This window comes from Monodelphis domestica, chromosome X (genome assembly GCF_027887165.1).
Source record: "Monodelphis domestica isolate mMonDom1 chromosome X, mMonDom1.pri, whole genome shotgun sequence".
In the NCBI taxonomy this organism is placed as follows: domain Eukaryota; kingdom Metazoa; phylum Chordata; class Mammalia; order Didelphimorphia; family Didelphidae; genus Monodelphis; species Monodelphis domestica.
The window spans coordinates 51,358,435-51,373,924 of NC_077235.1; the positions used below are offsets into that span (position 1 = coordinate 51,358,435).

The 15,490-nt window shown below is 40.2% G+C and overlaps 1 protein-coding gene across 26 annotated transcripts in view; it reads left to right on the forward strand.

The window, feature by feature from the left end:
• MBNL3 (muscleblind like splicing regulator 3) overlaps window positions 1-15,490 on the forward strand; it is a 227,480-nt gene that overhangs the window by 160,874 nt on the left and 51,116 nt on the right. For 10 of the 26 annotated variants that reach the window (XM_007507188.3, XM_056808796.1, XM_056808800.1 and 7 more), the window contains 5 exons: window positions 1,840-2,040; window positions 3,220-3,456; window positions 4,084-4,242; window positions 12,771-12,921; window positions 14,685-14,720. In XM_007507188.3, the coding sequence (XP_007507250.1) occupies window positions 1,840-2,040; window positions 3,220-3,456; window positions 4,084-4,242; window positions 12,771-12,921; window positions 14,685-14,720 (784 nt within the window). The remainder of the gene's footprint in view (window positions 1-1,839; window positions 2,041-3,219; window positions 3,457-4,083; window positions 4,243-12,770; window positions 12,922-14,684; window positions 14,721-15,490) is intronic. The other 16 variants (XR_001625456.2, XM_056808804.1, XM_056808808.1 and 13 more) reach the window with 3 other exon arrangements.

Sequence of the window (15,490 nt, forward strand, 5' to 3'; positions counted from 1 at the left end):
AAAGCAGGCAAAAACTGGATTGCTCTTATTAACATATATCGAGAATCTTTTGCCTCCTACCCTGCTCCACCCAGCTTCATGGCAGTTACCACCAGGAAAGTTCTATATTTAACCAGGATTTACTCTTCACTCAGGAAATTTCTCTTCACATCTCAGGGATTAGCATATAATGTCAGAGCTGGAAGGGCCCTTAGAGATCATCTGAGCTGAACCCTTTATTTTAAAGTGATAGTTTACTGAAATCTTAAGAAGGGGAAGGGATTTTTATTATACAGAGAATAAAAGTAGAAGAGCCAGAATCTGAAACCAAATCTTTTGACTCAAAATGTTGCATATTGCATATGTATGTTTTCTCTCTGGATCAATGAGTGGTTGATTAGTGAGCCCAAGCTCTGTGCCCAGCTAGTGAAGAGGTAAAAAGCATACTCTTGCCCAATAAGAACACACACAGACAAACAGAGACAACGCCTCATGAATAAGAAAGGCACAGACCTTAAAGGATCAAAGGAAGGGACCCTTAGAGAGCCTCTAGTTCATGCCCCCTTTTTTTAAAGATGACAAAACTGAAGCACAGAAAGAAGGACCTTGACCGAGATCATACAAATAGTAAATAGCAAAACCATGATTCAAACCCAGGTCCTTTGACTCTAAATCATATATGTGTGTGTGTTACATACATAAATATATTTAAATATACACATACACGTACATGAGGAACTGTTTGAGAATAAGATTGTCCTCAAAGGCAAATGTAGATTGCCTTTGTAGACTGTAGGCAACTGTAGTATCTAAGATTATGGATCTTCCAACAAACCTTTGTATATCCAAGTTCAGGGTATATTCTAGTTTGTATTCTTTGCCATACTATTGCCCAGACCCTCTTGGAGTGACTCCAACTCATATTGAACCAAATTATGGAAAGAGCTTTGGACTTGAGGCCCAGAGACCTTATTCCCATTCTGCCTCAGCCTCTTCCTCAGCTCTCCAACCTTGGCCAAGTTATGCCTCTCTTTAGGCCTCAGTTTCCTCAGATGTCAAAAGGATTCAGAAATACTTGTGGGCTCAATGACATAATAGATGCAAAAGTACTTTTACCTTATGATCATAAGCTATTATTACTTACAAAAGTCCCCTTAAGAACTCCAATAGAATGCACAGTGTAAAAATATTAGTAGAAAATGTAAAACTCTTATTAGTTCATCTGTGCCCTTGTTGTTTCCCTCCAGTGGATGTAAGCTCTTTGAAGGCAGGGGCTGTTTCACTGTTATCTTTGTGTTTACCGTGTACAGTATATACTAGGTATTTAACAAATACTTGTTCAACTGAATCAACCAGCATCTATTAAGCACCCACTGTGTATCTGAGCATTGCAAGGGACACAAAATCTATCATAGGTATGGATCTGGGCCCTCCAGGTATTCCAGTCTATTTGCATATACTGGAGGGAAAGCATCAGAACATTTAAAGATAATACATAGGCATGTGTTACTGTAGGTGACATTGCTATTAGGGGAGAGAGAACAGCTTGAGAAGAAGAAACTCAGTAAAAGGAGTTTAATTGGCTGCTGCAGGGCTATTGCAATTACCTGGCTTGCCTTCTTAATGAGATTATTAAGCCTTAAACATCATCACTGTGTTTTTCCTCTAAAAATAATGGTATTTGTTGTGTTAAAAAGCAACCCATGTCTGAGGATAATGTGAAAATAAATGAATCAAAGGCAAGGATGATAAAAATTGTCTTTGGCCCTGGGTGAAAGGACACCTTTGTATGCAATATTAATAAAAATTGAAGGCCAAATGCTAGTGACACTTTTTTTCTTTTCTCTTCTGTAAATGCAGACTACATTTCCTGTGACTCCATCACTTGCAACAAGCCCCACCATGGCTTTCAGTCCATATCTAAGTCACGTTTCTCCTGGGATGGGCTTGGTTCCTGCAGAACTTCTACCAAATGCACCTGTGTTGATGTCTGGAAACCCACCTGTTACCGTGCCAGGAGGCACTGCTGGCCAAAAATTGATGCGTACAGATAAACTGGAGGTATTTAAAAAGAAAAAACTCCTAATGTTAAAGAGTACATTGCCTTTTATGGAAAGCACACTACTTTCTGAACTCAGTAATTTAAAATTCTCTAGTACAAAAGTATTTTTAAAAAAGCTCATGGCAGTGAATTACCTCCTGCTAAAGACCACTGAAGTCACTTCAGACTGGGCTTATAATGGAATTGAGAGTATGTTCTAAATTTTGGTTATTGTGATAAAATCCCATTAGAGAAAGCTTCCCTCTTCCCAAGGTCTTGGATACATTGAGGTATAAGAGATTCACCTTGCCACAGACCTTCTCCCCTGATGTGCATGGTAATTGATAGTGAATCTCTCTTTACAGAATATGGACAGTCTCAAATACTGACATGTTCCCTGCCCCCTGGCACCAACATCACAACAGAGTTCTACTGTGTCTGCAAGTGACTCTCTGATTCACACTAGAACTGAAGTACTTTTCAACCACATCACCCTCTTTAAACATGTGGTCAGCCCTTTTTTAACATAGAATCATTTGGATAAGCCTTGCGACAAATTAAATGAAGCCTTTGACTCAACATTAAGTCAATGCCCTGGAGATCCTCCCATAATCTCTTAGGAAGGAAAATCCAAATGAAATGTCCACCTGCACTTGGCCTGATTGAAGCCCCACTGTTATCCCTAAATGTGTCATTAGACATCACTTCAAAGCAACAGGCTGTTGATTCTTTACCAAGATGGCCCTATTGGCGACCTCTTAAGAACACATTGCGGGCTCATAATGAAAGTTAATAGGACACGATGTCATGGAAGGTAGTCATGGTTCACAGGTCTGTTGTGAAAAATCGGTAGTGCATTGATGTGAGATAAAAACTCATCAGAGCCTTTAGGAAAATAGCTACTGTGTGCAAACATTACAAGCTTTTGGTCCTGACTGAAGATTAAATGCAGGCCTCAAGACAATGCATGTTCAACAAATAATGTTGGGGGAGATTGGCATGTTAATTTTCCTTTCTTTTTTTCAGGAACTGAAAGTCTGTGTCTGTCTATACTTCTTAAGTAATTTTTTTTACGCCATTGCCCACTTGCAACTCTGTGTTGAAGTGTCACCCATCCCATTATTCTGAGTTGCCTAGACACAAGAAGGCCTAAAAGATGTGTGTATGTGTCAAAATCTTCCTTGTGCTTTTTTTTTAAGGTTTGCAGAGAATTTCAACGTGGAAACTGTACCAGGGGTGAGAATGATTGTCGTTATGCCCACCCAGTCGATATTGCCATGATAGACGCAAATGAGAACACCGTTACAGTGTGCATGGATTACATCAAAGGCCGCTGCTCCAGGGAGAAATGCAAGTACTTTCATCCCCCTGCACACCTGCAAGCCAAAATCAAGGCAGCTCAACACCAGGCTAACCAGACAGCTGCAGCCGCAATGGTAAGGTGGGGCCCATTGTCCCGGGACATTTGTTTTCTTTGCTTTTTTTAAGAAGGTAATAAGTACATTCATTATCCCATAATAGAGAATAATTGAAAGGATTGAACAGAATGGTCAGGAGTCCCAACCTAATGCCTGCTCTCTACACCTCATTCCCTTCCTGACAGGTTTTACTTTAGTTCTACTCCCTGTCCCCCTTTTTGTGATCACTGGTAAGAGGGGTTTGTGGTAGGTATCCTCGTCCCAAAGATGTCAGTGATGTGGTCTGTGGCCTTGGTGCTGCACCATTTAGTGATGCAAGCCTTTCTCACCATGTTGCCAATAGCACTAATCAAAGCAACACTGTTATGGGCACCCTGATCCACTCTTCTTAGAAACAGAAATCCACTGAAGGCAAGCCCTGAACAAGAAGACCTTGTACCCTACAGGGGATGATTCTAGCTCCTGGACAGTTTCTCCTTATACTCTGATAATAGGTCTAAACCAAGGGTCCTGAGCTTTGAAGAGGGCACCAGCCTTGCTCACCCTTTTGAGTCTTTGAGGGCCAGATTATTATTAGTATGACAGAAGAGAACCCCAGTAGAAATTCTAGGGTAATGGGGATTTTTGTTTGTTTGTTTATTTAAGCAGTGGGCCCTTTCCCGCCATGCACAAATCAGGTGGCCTTCTCTTCGTGGAAAGATTGATGCCAGGTCCTTTTGGGGAGCTAGAAGATACTCATTGTATTCCTTGCGTCGTATAGCAGCCCTGGTACCCCAGCTTGGAAAAACTCGTTTAGCGGCCCTGGTACCTCAGCTTGGAACGGATTTGTTTTGTTTTGGGTTGATTTGGAAACTACTAAACCACTACTAAGTGCTAGTTGATCTTCAAATCAAACTAACTCATGTTTTATTCATGCGACTGGGTCCCCAACAACTAATCAACCCTATTTATATGCCCATCAGCTAGTTGTTCTAAAACATTTATGGATTTTGTGTCATAGCATCCCCTGCTTTGGGAAAGACTTTACATTATTCATTAACTTTTGGAGATCTTTTAGTCCTGGAGGAAAAGAGAGCAAAAGGAAGCCTGCTGTCCAGCAGGAATCCTCTCCAGCATGTTGGTATGAGGCTCTGGGAAAAAAAAACCCATGAACCAAAAAATAATGTTCCTAACTCAGGAAAGCTGAAAAAAATATTCAGGAAGCAGTTTCCTTAAACCCCTTGCTGTTTGTCCTACCTCTAAACGCAGCTTTGACATCCTGAGCAAAAGAGGTGGTGGGTTGTTTTCATCCTTATAAAAAAAGCACCAAAAAAAAGCAATCTGTGTGTTGAACCTCCTTGTACCAACTTACAGATTGACTTTTGGAAAACTCATTGGTATCCAACCACACTTCTTTTCACTTCTAAGCTGCTTGAGAGAGGCTGAATGACAAACATAGTTAGCATAGGGCATTTACCTGAGTGAATGTCCCATGCTATGCATGCCTAGCCTTTGAAAAGCCATATTGTATGATGCCTTTGTTTTTTCCCCCTCCCTCACTCCCAAGGCAGCATGGTCCATCTTATTGATGTGTTTTAATGCCACTCAGCCTTCACTCCTTGGCCCTGGGCTGCCCCTTGCCTGTTAATTAGGACTCTGGCAGCTGTCCACCCCTAAAAGGACCCCAGTGAGGCAGCCTTTGACCTGGGGCTCCCTTTTCTTGCCCTGCATGTCACTGTTTGGAAATACCTTGCCATTTGTCCTCTGCAAGGAGGCTGCCCATGTTCGTGGGGAATGCTCAGACCTCCAGAAAGTGGCCTGCTCTGCCAAGAAAGTTTGCATTTCACTGATTGTATGAATTCTGAGCTCAAAGTCAGAAATCCACATTACTGATTTCAGGGCAGTTTCATCATCACAGAGGTTTGGTGGTGTGTTGTGTGCAATATGGGTGGTATTTGTTTGGGGAGGGAGAGTTTTTCCTTTCCTTTTTTTTTATCAGGCTTTTCAGATTGCTATGGCCTCTGACCACAACAACCCTGTGAAGTGAATAATCCAAGTATGATTCCCCCCCCATTTTATAGATGAGGAAACATACTTGCCCACAATCACACACCACATCTTCTGGTTCTGAAGTCATTGCTCTTACTGTGACTATAACAGAGAGACAGAATAAATTCTTACCCTTGGAGTTTGCTAAAGATTTATAATGTTAGCCCCCTGAGAGCCAAAAGTATTTAATTCTGGCACAAAGTAGTGCTTAATAAATGTTTCTTGACTAATTTCTACTCCCAGATTGTTTTCTCAACATGACATTGTTCCTATAGCATTAGTCTTGGAGTCAGAAAGACCTGGGTTCCACTTCTACTTTAGGTGCTTCATTAGCACATACGTAACCCTGAGAAAGTCACTTCCCTTCCATGAACTTCAGCTTTTTCTTTTGTAAAATGGGGATAATATAAACAGGATTTACCTCCCAAGTTCATTATGAGGATCAAGTTAGGCAGTATTTACAAACCTTAAAAAATGTGAGCTATTCAAAGGCTGATGCTAATGACCTGAAAATAATTAATAACTCACAAATAAGGAAAGGGTTAGTGATTTCCTCAGTTTGGAAACTTCCACTACAAATGCAGATTACAAATCAGCAGCCTATGACTTAGAAAATCAGTCCCAGGGAATTGCCTTAGTCTTTCTGCTAGCAGTATGATAATGGATTTTAAACGGTTTATTCCAGTCTTAGAAGCAAAGACCTGAGAGATTTGAAAGAGGAGCAGGTGCAGAATAAAATGGTCTTGACTGTTAAAATGTATAAATGGAAAAATAGCAAGAATAGCTTGGAACATCTCATCAGAACCATTAAGGAATATTTGAAAATATACATTGTTTTTATTAAGAATTTGCCATCTTAAACATTGCCATAACTAATTGCCACTTCTGCCACAGAGGTTAAGTGACTTACCTAGGATCACACGGCTAGCGTCAGAGATTGAAATACAAGCCAAACACTATGTCCACTATGCCATGCTGCCTCTAACATGAATAATAATAGCTCCTAATTAAACTTTAAAGTTTCCAAAGCACTTTTCTCATAACAGCCCCTGAGGGAGAGGAAGTAGAAGTGTTATTATTATTATTCCCCATTTCCAAAATAATAAATGAGATGGGAGAGGCAGGAAGGCGCAAGGGAAAAGGTGATAGTCCCTCCAGACAACCTCTCCACTGACTGACAGGGTAGCACTAGGAGGTCACTTAAGCCTCCCTCCAATGACATCTGAAGATCAATGGGGCCTCCTCACTTCCCTCCCCTTTTCCCCACCTTATACACCCCACAACGGCATCTCATAGGACTAAATGTATAGCAGGCTTGATGCCCTGTGAACTTTGTCCTCCCAAGGAAGTTGCAAATGGATGAGCATTTTTACGAGGAGCTCTCAATCCATAGGGTTTTCCTAGGTGTTTCCAAGAGTTAAAAACAGAGTTAAAGGAGTTCCAGAGTCATAGCTGCTCATTCATAATGTTCTAAGCAACAGGAAAAGTATGGGAATGGAAATCAGATCAAACACACACTTAGGTCATACCAAGGTTTGACAGTTAAAGAGGACTTGGTTCATAAAATCTCTGTGGGCATGCAGGGAATCCAAGGATTCTTTTCTCCACTTTACTAGTGAACTCAAGTGACTTGCACAGGGTCATACAGCTGGGTCCAAGACCTGGCTCTCTCCTCAGTCAAGTGACCTCTGTCAAGCCTCTCTTTTGCTAGGATTTTGAGGGTTTTTTGTGCAACCTTCCAACTTATGAGGATAAATACATTTTCACTGGGGAAAGAAGAATGTTCTATTTACTTTCAAAAATAGTGAAAGAAAGAAGATCCTTTTTAAGTGGGGTTCAATCATTATTGTCTAACTGTTGATCATTAGAATCCAATATTGGAGTCAGTTACTGGAGTCCAATTATTATTGTCATTTGTATTGTTGTACAGTGTGGATTTTCAATGTCCTTTGTAAGATTAGAGATTTCAACTTGAAAGAGACCTTACTGGTTGCCTGGTCCAGCCCCTCTCTTTTATAGGTAGTGGGGGTGGGACTAAAAGTTAGAGAAGTGGGTTGAATTACCCAAAGTCACATAGGTAGTAATAAGTGACAGAGGCAGCATTTATACTAATAGCTAGCATTTATATAGTGCCTACGATGCACCAGATTCCTTACAAAAATCTCATTTGAATCTTATGACAATACTAAAAGGTAGGGGTTATTTTTATCCCCGTTTTACAGTTGAGGAAACTGAAGCAAATAGAGGTTAAGTGACTTGCCCAAGGTTACATAGCCAGTACATATCTGAGGCCAACTTTAAACTCGGGTCTTTCTGAATTCAGGTCCAGCTCTATCCCTTACACCACACTGAAGACAAGAGAAAGGAAAATACAAGAGAGAAAGTCCAACAAAGGAGAAGGGGCACATAGTGCAGTGGAAAAATCAGAGGGCTGGGAAATTGGAGGTCTGTGTCTTGTGATTTTGGGAGGGTCACTTCTCAGTTCTGAAGCTCAGTTTCCTCCTTTGTAAAATTGTGGTAAATGGTCTTTAATGTCCCTGTGGGCCCTAATATTACCATGACTGTAGACCTTTTCATTTATATGGCTTATATAGAATCTCATCAGATCTAAGCGAATATTCAGGTCTGAGGCCTTTGTTGATCATATCCAATTTATGGATTAGGCAAGCCTTTTACTTTTCCCTCTTACTCTCTGCCTTTCCCTGATTCCCCTCCCACTACTTTGCCTTTTAGCCATTTCTCTGTTCCCAACACTATTGACTAAGGGTGAAAAGAAAGAATAAAAAGAGTAAAAGATTCTCTAAAGCCTTTCTTCTGAGCAGCTCTAACAAATGGTTTCCCAAAATGCAAGCTTGAAACTAGATCCTAAAAATGAGGTTGGGGGAATAGCACTGGATTTCATCTAGCATATTATTTTCTCTGTCCCTCCTCAATCATGAATAATCAAGAATGAATTGTATTATGCATAAATAAGATTATAAACTAAAAAATGATGGAGGCCCAAGGTTATGATCCAACTTCCTACCCCAATTCCTACACTAATTCTTTCTCTCATTCCTGTAAAGCAGTTATCTGCTTATACACTTCTGGTGATCCTGAGGAAGAAGTAACTCTTCTCTTTTCCAAGGCCAACTATCCCACTTGTTTATTTGTGCCCACCCCCTCTAGGAGGTTGGCCCCACAATGATTCCTTCTCATTCTTCAACTTCTCTTTTGTCTACCTCTTCTTTCCCTGCCACCTCTAAATATGGCCATCCTGACACTGACATTAACAAAAAAATGAATCTTTACTCAACTCTGCCATTTTCTCAAGCTAGGATCCTCGATCCCTCTTCCCTAGTTTCCTCTTCTGGGAAATGAGAATGGACTAGATGGTTTCTGAGGCTCCTTCCAGTTTGAGGTTTATAGCCCTACGGTCCTAAAAGAAGGATCTCTCTTCTCAAGTCCTCCCATACTATACTTGTTCCTCACTGTTCATCCTCTTGAAGTCTGGCTTCTAGCCTGCCCTCTTGACTGAAACTGTTCCTTCCAAGATCACCCACTGTGAAATCCTGTGGTTCTTAACTGCCAAATCTAATGGTCTCATCTCAGGCCTCATTCTACTTCTCAGCAGTTCTTGACACTGTTAAAAACCCTTCATTATCCTGGACGGATAAAAAACACTCTCCTCCCTTGCCTCCTATAATAATGTTCTCTCTTGGTTCTCCTCCTACCCGGTCGACTAGTCCACCTCTGTCTTCTTTGCTGGATCATCATTCTTCACCTGACTGTGCCCTACAGCTCTTTGATAGGCACCCTACTCTTATCTGCCTCTCTTACACTCCCATCAGCTGCCATGGTTTCAATAATCATTTCTAGGCAGATGATTCTCAGATTTATATATACAGCCCTAATATTGCTTTTGAAAGCCCATCGTCCCATGACACCAACAGCCTACTAGAGAACTCTCTCCATTAGATGTCCAGATAGCCAGGTTTGCTGTCTTCAAATCATCCTCCATACCTCCTTCTCTCTCACCCCCCCATATCAAACACTTTCCAAATTTTATTGGTCCTACTATCACAACATGTCTTATATGTGTCCCCTTCTCTTCACTCATATAGCAACTATCCTAGTTCATCACCTCTCACTTAGATTATTTCAAAAGGCTTTTAATTGGTCACTCTGCTTCATTCTCTCCCTCTTTCTAATCTACCCTCCAAAGAGTGCCCAAATTGATATTCCTAAAATACACATCTGACCATATTATTTCCCTGCTCAAAAATCTTGGATGGCTTTTAGGATAAAGTACAAACATCCTCATCCTGGCACTGAGAGCCCTCCCCAAATCTGGCTCCCACTCAAATTTCCAACCTTCTTTCATTTTACTACACTCTCAGTACCAGCCAAAATAGCCTACTGGCTGTTCCCAATAAGCAATTCTATCTCCTGCTACCATGCCTTTATATAGCTAGTCTCCATGTCTGGAATGCTATCCCTTCTCACTTCAACCTTTTAAAATCTCTAGCTCCCTTTAAGTTCCTGAAGTACCTCCTGAAATAATTTTCTTTTTATCTTATATGTGTTTGGTATTTACTTCTCTGTCTACAGGTTGCTTCCATCTAGTAGAATATAATTTTCTAGGGAATCGGGACTGTTATTTTTGTCTTTGGGTCCTCTACTCTAGTCTCTGTCCTATAATATGTTCAATTCAATTGCATTAGAGACACCACTTTTGAACTAGTCCCATCCTTGTGGGGCAATGACAGTTACCCAGAAGCTTTTCTTCTATTTGGAGCCTCTCTTGCCTCACTATAGCTTCTACCCATGCACCTAGAGTGCTCAAGCCCTCTACGAGCAAGCAGATCAGTCAAATCCCTCTTTCTAAGATATTTGAAAGACAATCAACATGCCTTCCTTCCTGAAGTCTTCTCAGTTCTGCTTGCTTTTCGAAACCCTTTCTTGAAAAGAGGTTTTAAAACCTTTAATAATTCTTTCTTTTTTTCACTTATTCTTAGAGGCCACAAGATGAATTCTATGGTCTGGTTTTTTGTTTTGTTTTGTTTTGTTTCAATTGAGATTTGTGATTTCTTTGGTGCAGATTGCTCATACAGACTGGCAACTGTATTTGAACCTTAGAGTGTTACCTGAAGGCACCAAGAGGTTAAATTACATGACCAGGGTCACACAGCCAAGGGGTCCTCTAATAGCTATTCCACACTGCTTCAAATGATTTTCATAATAAATATGTTTTAATCTGTTCTAAGAAACTGAATCTACAAAGGACCAGACCAATTCCACCCCTTTTATTCTGAGTCAGGCCAGTATTATAAAATATTGTGAGTGCTAGCCATCAGTCACTTCATTATGGAGCAAGTTTCTGGAGGGCCCTGAAGGCCAAGCTCAGGAGTTTGGGTGTGATCCCATACGATAACAGTTTAGAGCCCTAGTAGGACACAATTAGTTATGTTTTAGGAATATCCATATGGCAGAATTTGGCAAGATGGATGAGCTTCAGAATGGCCTGTTAGGAAGCTCTGGAGGTATTTAGGACATGGCAGAGGGTGGTAGCCCCAGGAATGTTAAAATAGGTGTGGATTCCAGAGACATCTCTAAGGAAGAATATGAGAGAATGGTGGTGATCGATTGGATGTAGAAGAAGGAAGAATCCAAGATGGCCTCAAGATTTCCAACTCCAGGGACAAGGCTTAGGAGTGAAAAACTGCTAATACTGATGAGAAAGGAAAGGAAAGATGAAACTTTTAAAAACATACTTTCCTCCCCCTATCTCAAGACAAGTAAAAGACTATCCATGACTGTCACTATTAACATATGTTGTTCATAGATTTCTTCTCAAATCAAAGGTTGTCACTGCACAAGAGCCAATATTTACTCCTTTTAAATGAGGAAATGAGAAGCTTTTGAAAGTAGAGTGATCTCCAGATTACAGAATGCTGAGTTTAAGCCTTTCCTCCTCACTTTTTAACTGATCGGTAACTATCAGATTAAAAAAAAAACACCGAAGCCCTATAGAAACGTATTATTGCAAGTCATGCATACCCTCAAAATGCATTTTTCTCAGTAAGAATTGTTCATGAGGGAGCATGGTATATAATGACTCGAGCTCTGGACTTGGAGTCAAAAAGAACTGATTTGATGTGTCCCATGCTAGGCAAGTCACCTGACCTCTTTGAACTTTCGTTTCTTCATCTACAAAATGGAGTTAGTTACCAAAATGCCTACCTCATACTACAGTTGTGAAACTGGGATGAGTTAATGGCTACTTAGTGCTTTGAAAACCTTAAAATGATATAGAAATGCCTATTATTAGAATTATGCATGGTGAATGAAAAAGAAAGAGGAGTATTGTCTCTTTGCTTACATATTAGGATAAGGGAGTGGGGAACCTGTGATTTCATACATTTAGGGAACTCCCAGGTGAGGAAGCTTCTACCCAGTCATACCAATTCAGGCCACCAACTTCTTGCCTTAGAAAATTGCCTAGAAAACAAAGGTTCAGGAATTTTTCCATAGTTACACTGTCAACCAGAATTGAACCCAAGTTTCTGGGCTTAGAGACTGGATCGCTTCTATACTCTCTTGTCTTTTCCTTACCTATTATTACAGAAATACCTAATAGTACAGAAATACACTGCAGATATAGGAAAAGAATCAGAAATCTCTGTCGTTTCTAACAAATGCTCTGTTCCCCTCTAACCATACCATTGTTTGTTGGGTTGGACTTCATGGAAAATACGATGCCGGGCTGAAGACTAGCATCTTTTATTACTTAGGTGTCCTTAATCTCCCTTGTACACACATAGCCTGCATGTTGAGTTTGGATCTCTGTTTTCAGCTCTATCCATATCTCATGCTACCCTTCTCTTAACATCGATTGCCCTGCTCCCTGAGATGTTGGTTCCAAAATGCCTATTACCTGTGGTGACCTTTAGTTGGATCCTGCCCCAACAGCATCCCTCCTTTTCTCTTTGCCGCATCAGTCAAATTGGAAAGCTATCTTTGAGTCTTTTAGGATTTTGGCTTTCTGAGATCAGCTCTGCATCTCTGACAGACCCCTCCCCCTGGTAAACCTGTTTTCTCCCTATTGTTTTTTTTTTTGCCTTGCTCCTCGCTTCTCTGACCTTTTGGCTAAGATCAAGTGGTGTTTAGTGTAGTGATTATTACTGCCTTGCGAGTGAGTATGTTTGCAGGTGATTCACAGGCCAAACTTTGCATTGCTGGTGCATGCTTTGTCCATTAATGTTTTTGTTTGGCACTCTTCTCTGGCCCTCCTTGATGTTCTTCCATTTCTCTCTCTTCCACAGGCCCTACCACCTGGTGCCCTCCAACCTTTACCAAAGAGGCCAGCACTTGAAAAGAACAACGGTGCCACTACAGTCTTCAACCCAAGTGTTTTCCACTACCAACAAGCTCTAGCTAACATGCAGCTGCAGCAACCAACATTTATTCCAACAGGTAAGGTTGCTTTTCCCTAACAGGCCCAATCTTAGTAGCCCAGCAGGTTAGGTTGCTATTAGTAAGAGATCTTTAGGTTGCTTACTGTTTTTTTAAAGGCTTTTGGCTAAAGAATGCATACAAATGTCATTGATAGAACTTTGAGCAAAAGTAGTATGGGGTTCTATTTGTTTCATTGAATTCTTGATAAAAAGCAGTTTACAGTAAACTGGAAAAGTGTCAACACTTTTCTCTAATTGTTTTGTTTGATGTCTCTCCATATGGTTCATTTGGTTGAGTCTCAAATTAATTTCTGGACTCTTGGGTAGTATGTTAATAAATGTATGAATATCTACACATTTGCAAAGTATTTTAAGGGTCTTGTTATCAAACTCAAAGAGAAATGGAACCATATTGATTTAGAAGCCCACAAATTAACATCATCTGTGCTGTATTGTATTTCTATTTGTTTTGTTAAACATTTCCCAATGACACTATCATCTGGTTCAGGCTACAGTCTGAAGTCTTGAGGGCTTCTTTTTAGTTTGACACCTCTGGTATAATAGATTGAGGTCAGAATTAGAGTCAGAAACACTTGGAATCACTCCCCCCCCCCCTTCCATTTCCTATATGTGTGATGTTGATTAAGTCACTTTACTTCTATGGTCTCAGGGGTGGAAAGTTACTTTCCCAAGGCCATGGAACTAATAAGTGGGGAAATTGTCAAATATCTAAGTCTTTCTGACTCTAGTCCAGATATCTTTCTAATGAACCACAAGTAACAGTCCAAGTTTATAGCAATGTTACTTATTATACCCAAAGATTTATGTTTGGGTTGTATTTTATGGTTTTTGTTATTTTTTTTATCAAATATTAGGAACCCAAAGTAGACTTCTCAGACATGGTCATCGAACTCAATTTTATAAATTATAAAATAATATGAAATATTTCCAGAATCAGAATAGGCTGGCAGGACAAATGTAGTCTTTCTCTCTTACTTAGGCCAAAATTGCTATAGGTCTTACAATATGGAAGTCACCAGCCAGAAAATGGATGTTCCTCTTTTTAAACTTAACTATAAAATCTCCCTTGCTTATCTCAACTTCTGTTCAGCTGTAGAATCATTCCCTCAGAGCTGACAAGTGAGGCACTAGAACTAGTAAGAGCTTAAACTTGAAGCCTCGAAGCAAAAATATCATAAAAAGTCCCTTCCTCTTTGTTAAATGCAAAATAAACATGTGTCTAGTAGGGATTTGGGCCAAATATTAACAGCCTATTTCTGTCCTAAAAGAGAATAAAGAAAAGTTTTTCAGAAGTGAAGTCACTAAGAAGAAACATTATCATCCCAGTCCCAATCCCATTGCACATTTTGAAAACAATCTGTGCTTATGCAAAAATGGAAGCACCTCTTCCTCCATTCTTTTAACTACCAAAGCACCTAGAATGAACTAGTTGAATAGGAATTGTGACAAGACAGACTTAAAAGCTAGGAAAAAATAAAAAATCATTTCCTACCCAAGACTCCAAGAATTATTTTGATTGTGTTGTATATGTGTGTGGAGGTACATATGAGCATGCACATGCATGCAGGAGTGCTTGCTCTAAAAGCAAAGAATTGAAAGTTGTCATTATTGCTGAATACTTTTTTTTGCATGTGCTTGAATCATGAATGCTGCAAAGACAATAGCTGCTTTTTTTTTAAGTTGAAGTCAATTCTAACACCAGAGCACTAATGAAATATCCCTTTTTGTTCATCTTTCCACGCTTCACTGCATGGTGTAAAGGGTCAGTACTGTGCATGGCACCCACTGCAAGTGTTGGTAGGTTTTTCTTTCTACACCAATTATAAACTTTCCCTGATCTGAATAGAAATTGCCTGTTTTAGTGTTGCCTGGGAGAGCTGGGTGGCTGAGTGGTGTGGCTGGGTTTCTGTCTATTCAAGGCCTGGAGTGGTTCCTGTATCCATCCATTTCTGAGTAATTTGATGGAATGAAAATCAAGCCCTAAATGATTGATAGCATACCACTTTTGCCCAAAGATTAAATACCCAAGAAATATCCAGGGAAAGGAATATGCATGCATGCCTACATTTAGCTTTTTGTACAGATAATAGTAAGTCACATTATTGTCACTATTGTATCAATTATTTTAAAATGCAAAAAATAGATAAATAACCTGCAAATGAAATAGCTGAGCTTGAGCAGCTAAACTGAACACACCAACAGAGATAACTACGTGATTCTGACATTCAGTCCTCAGGAATGAAAATAACAATGAAGGTAACAAGGTTGTAGAATGCTATATTCAGTGGAGCTCCCTCCCACCATTACCACCCACCCCACCCCCACTATATCAAGCTTGTTCCTAAGAGTCCCTGCTACTCTTTTCTTATGCTTGATCTGAATGCCATACACAGAAGTTGGGCACAACAGTTCAGAAGTGGGGTAGATCTGGCCTTTCTGAATTATCGCTCTTTTGTTAGGCTAGAAACAGATAAGACTCCCTCAGAATAGAATCACAGCCCCTGGGCCTCATGGCTTCTGTGGGTCTTTTTCTGTCCCCCTTATCCTTTCTTCCCTCTCCTGAACTC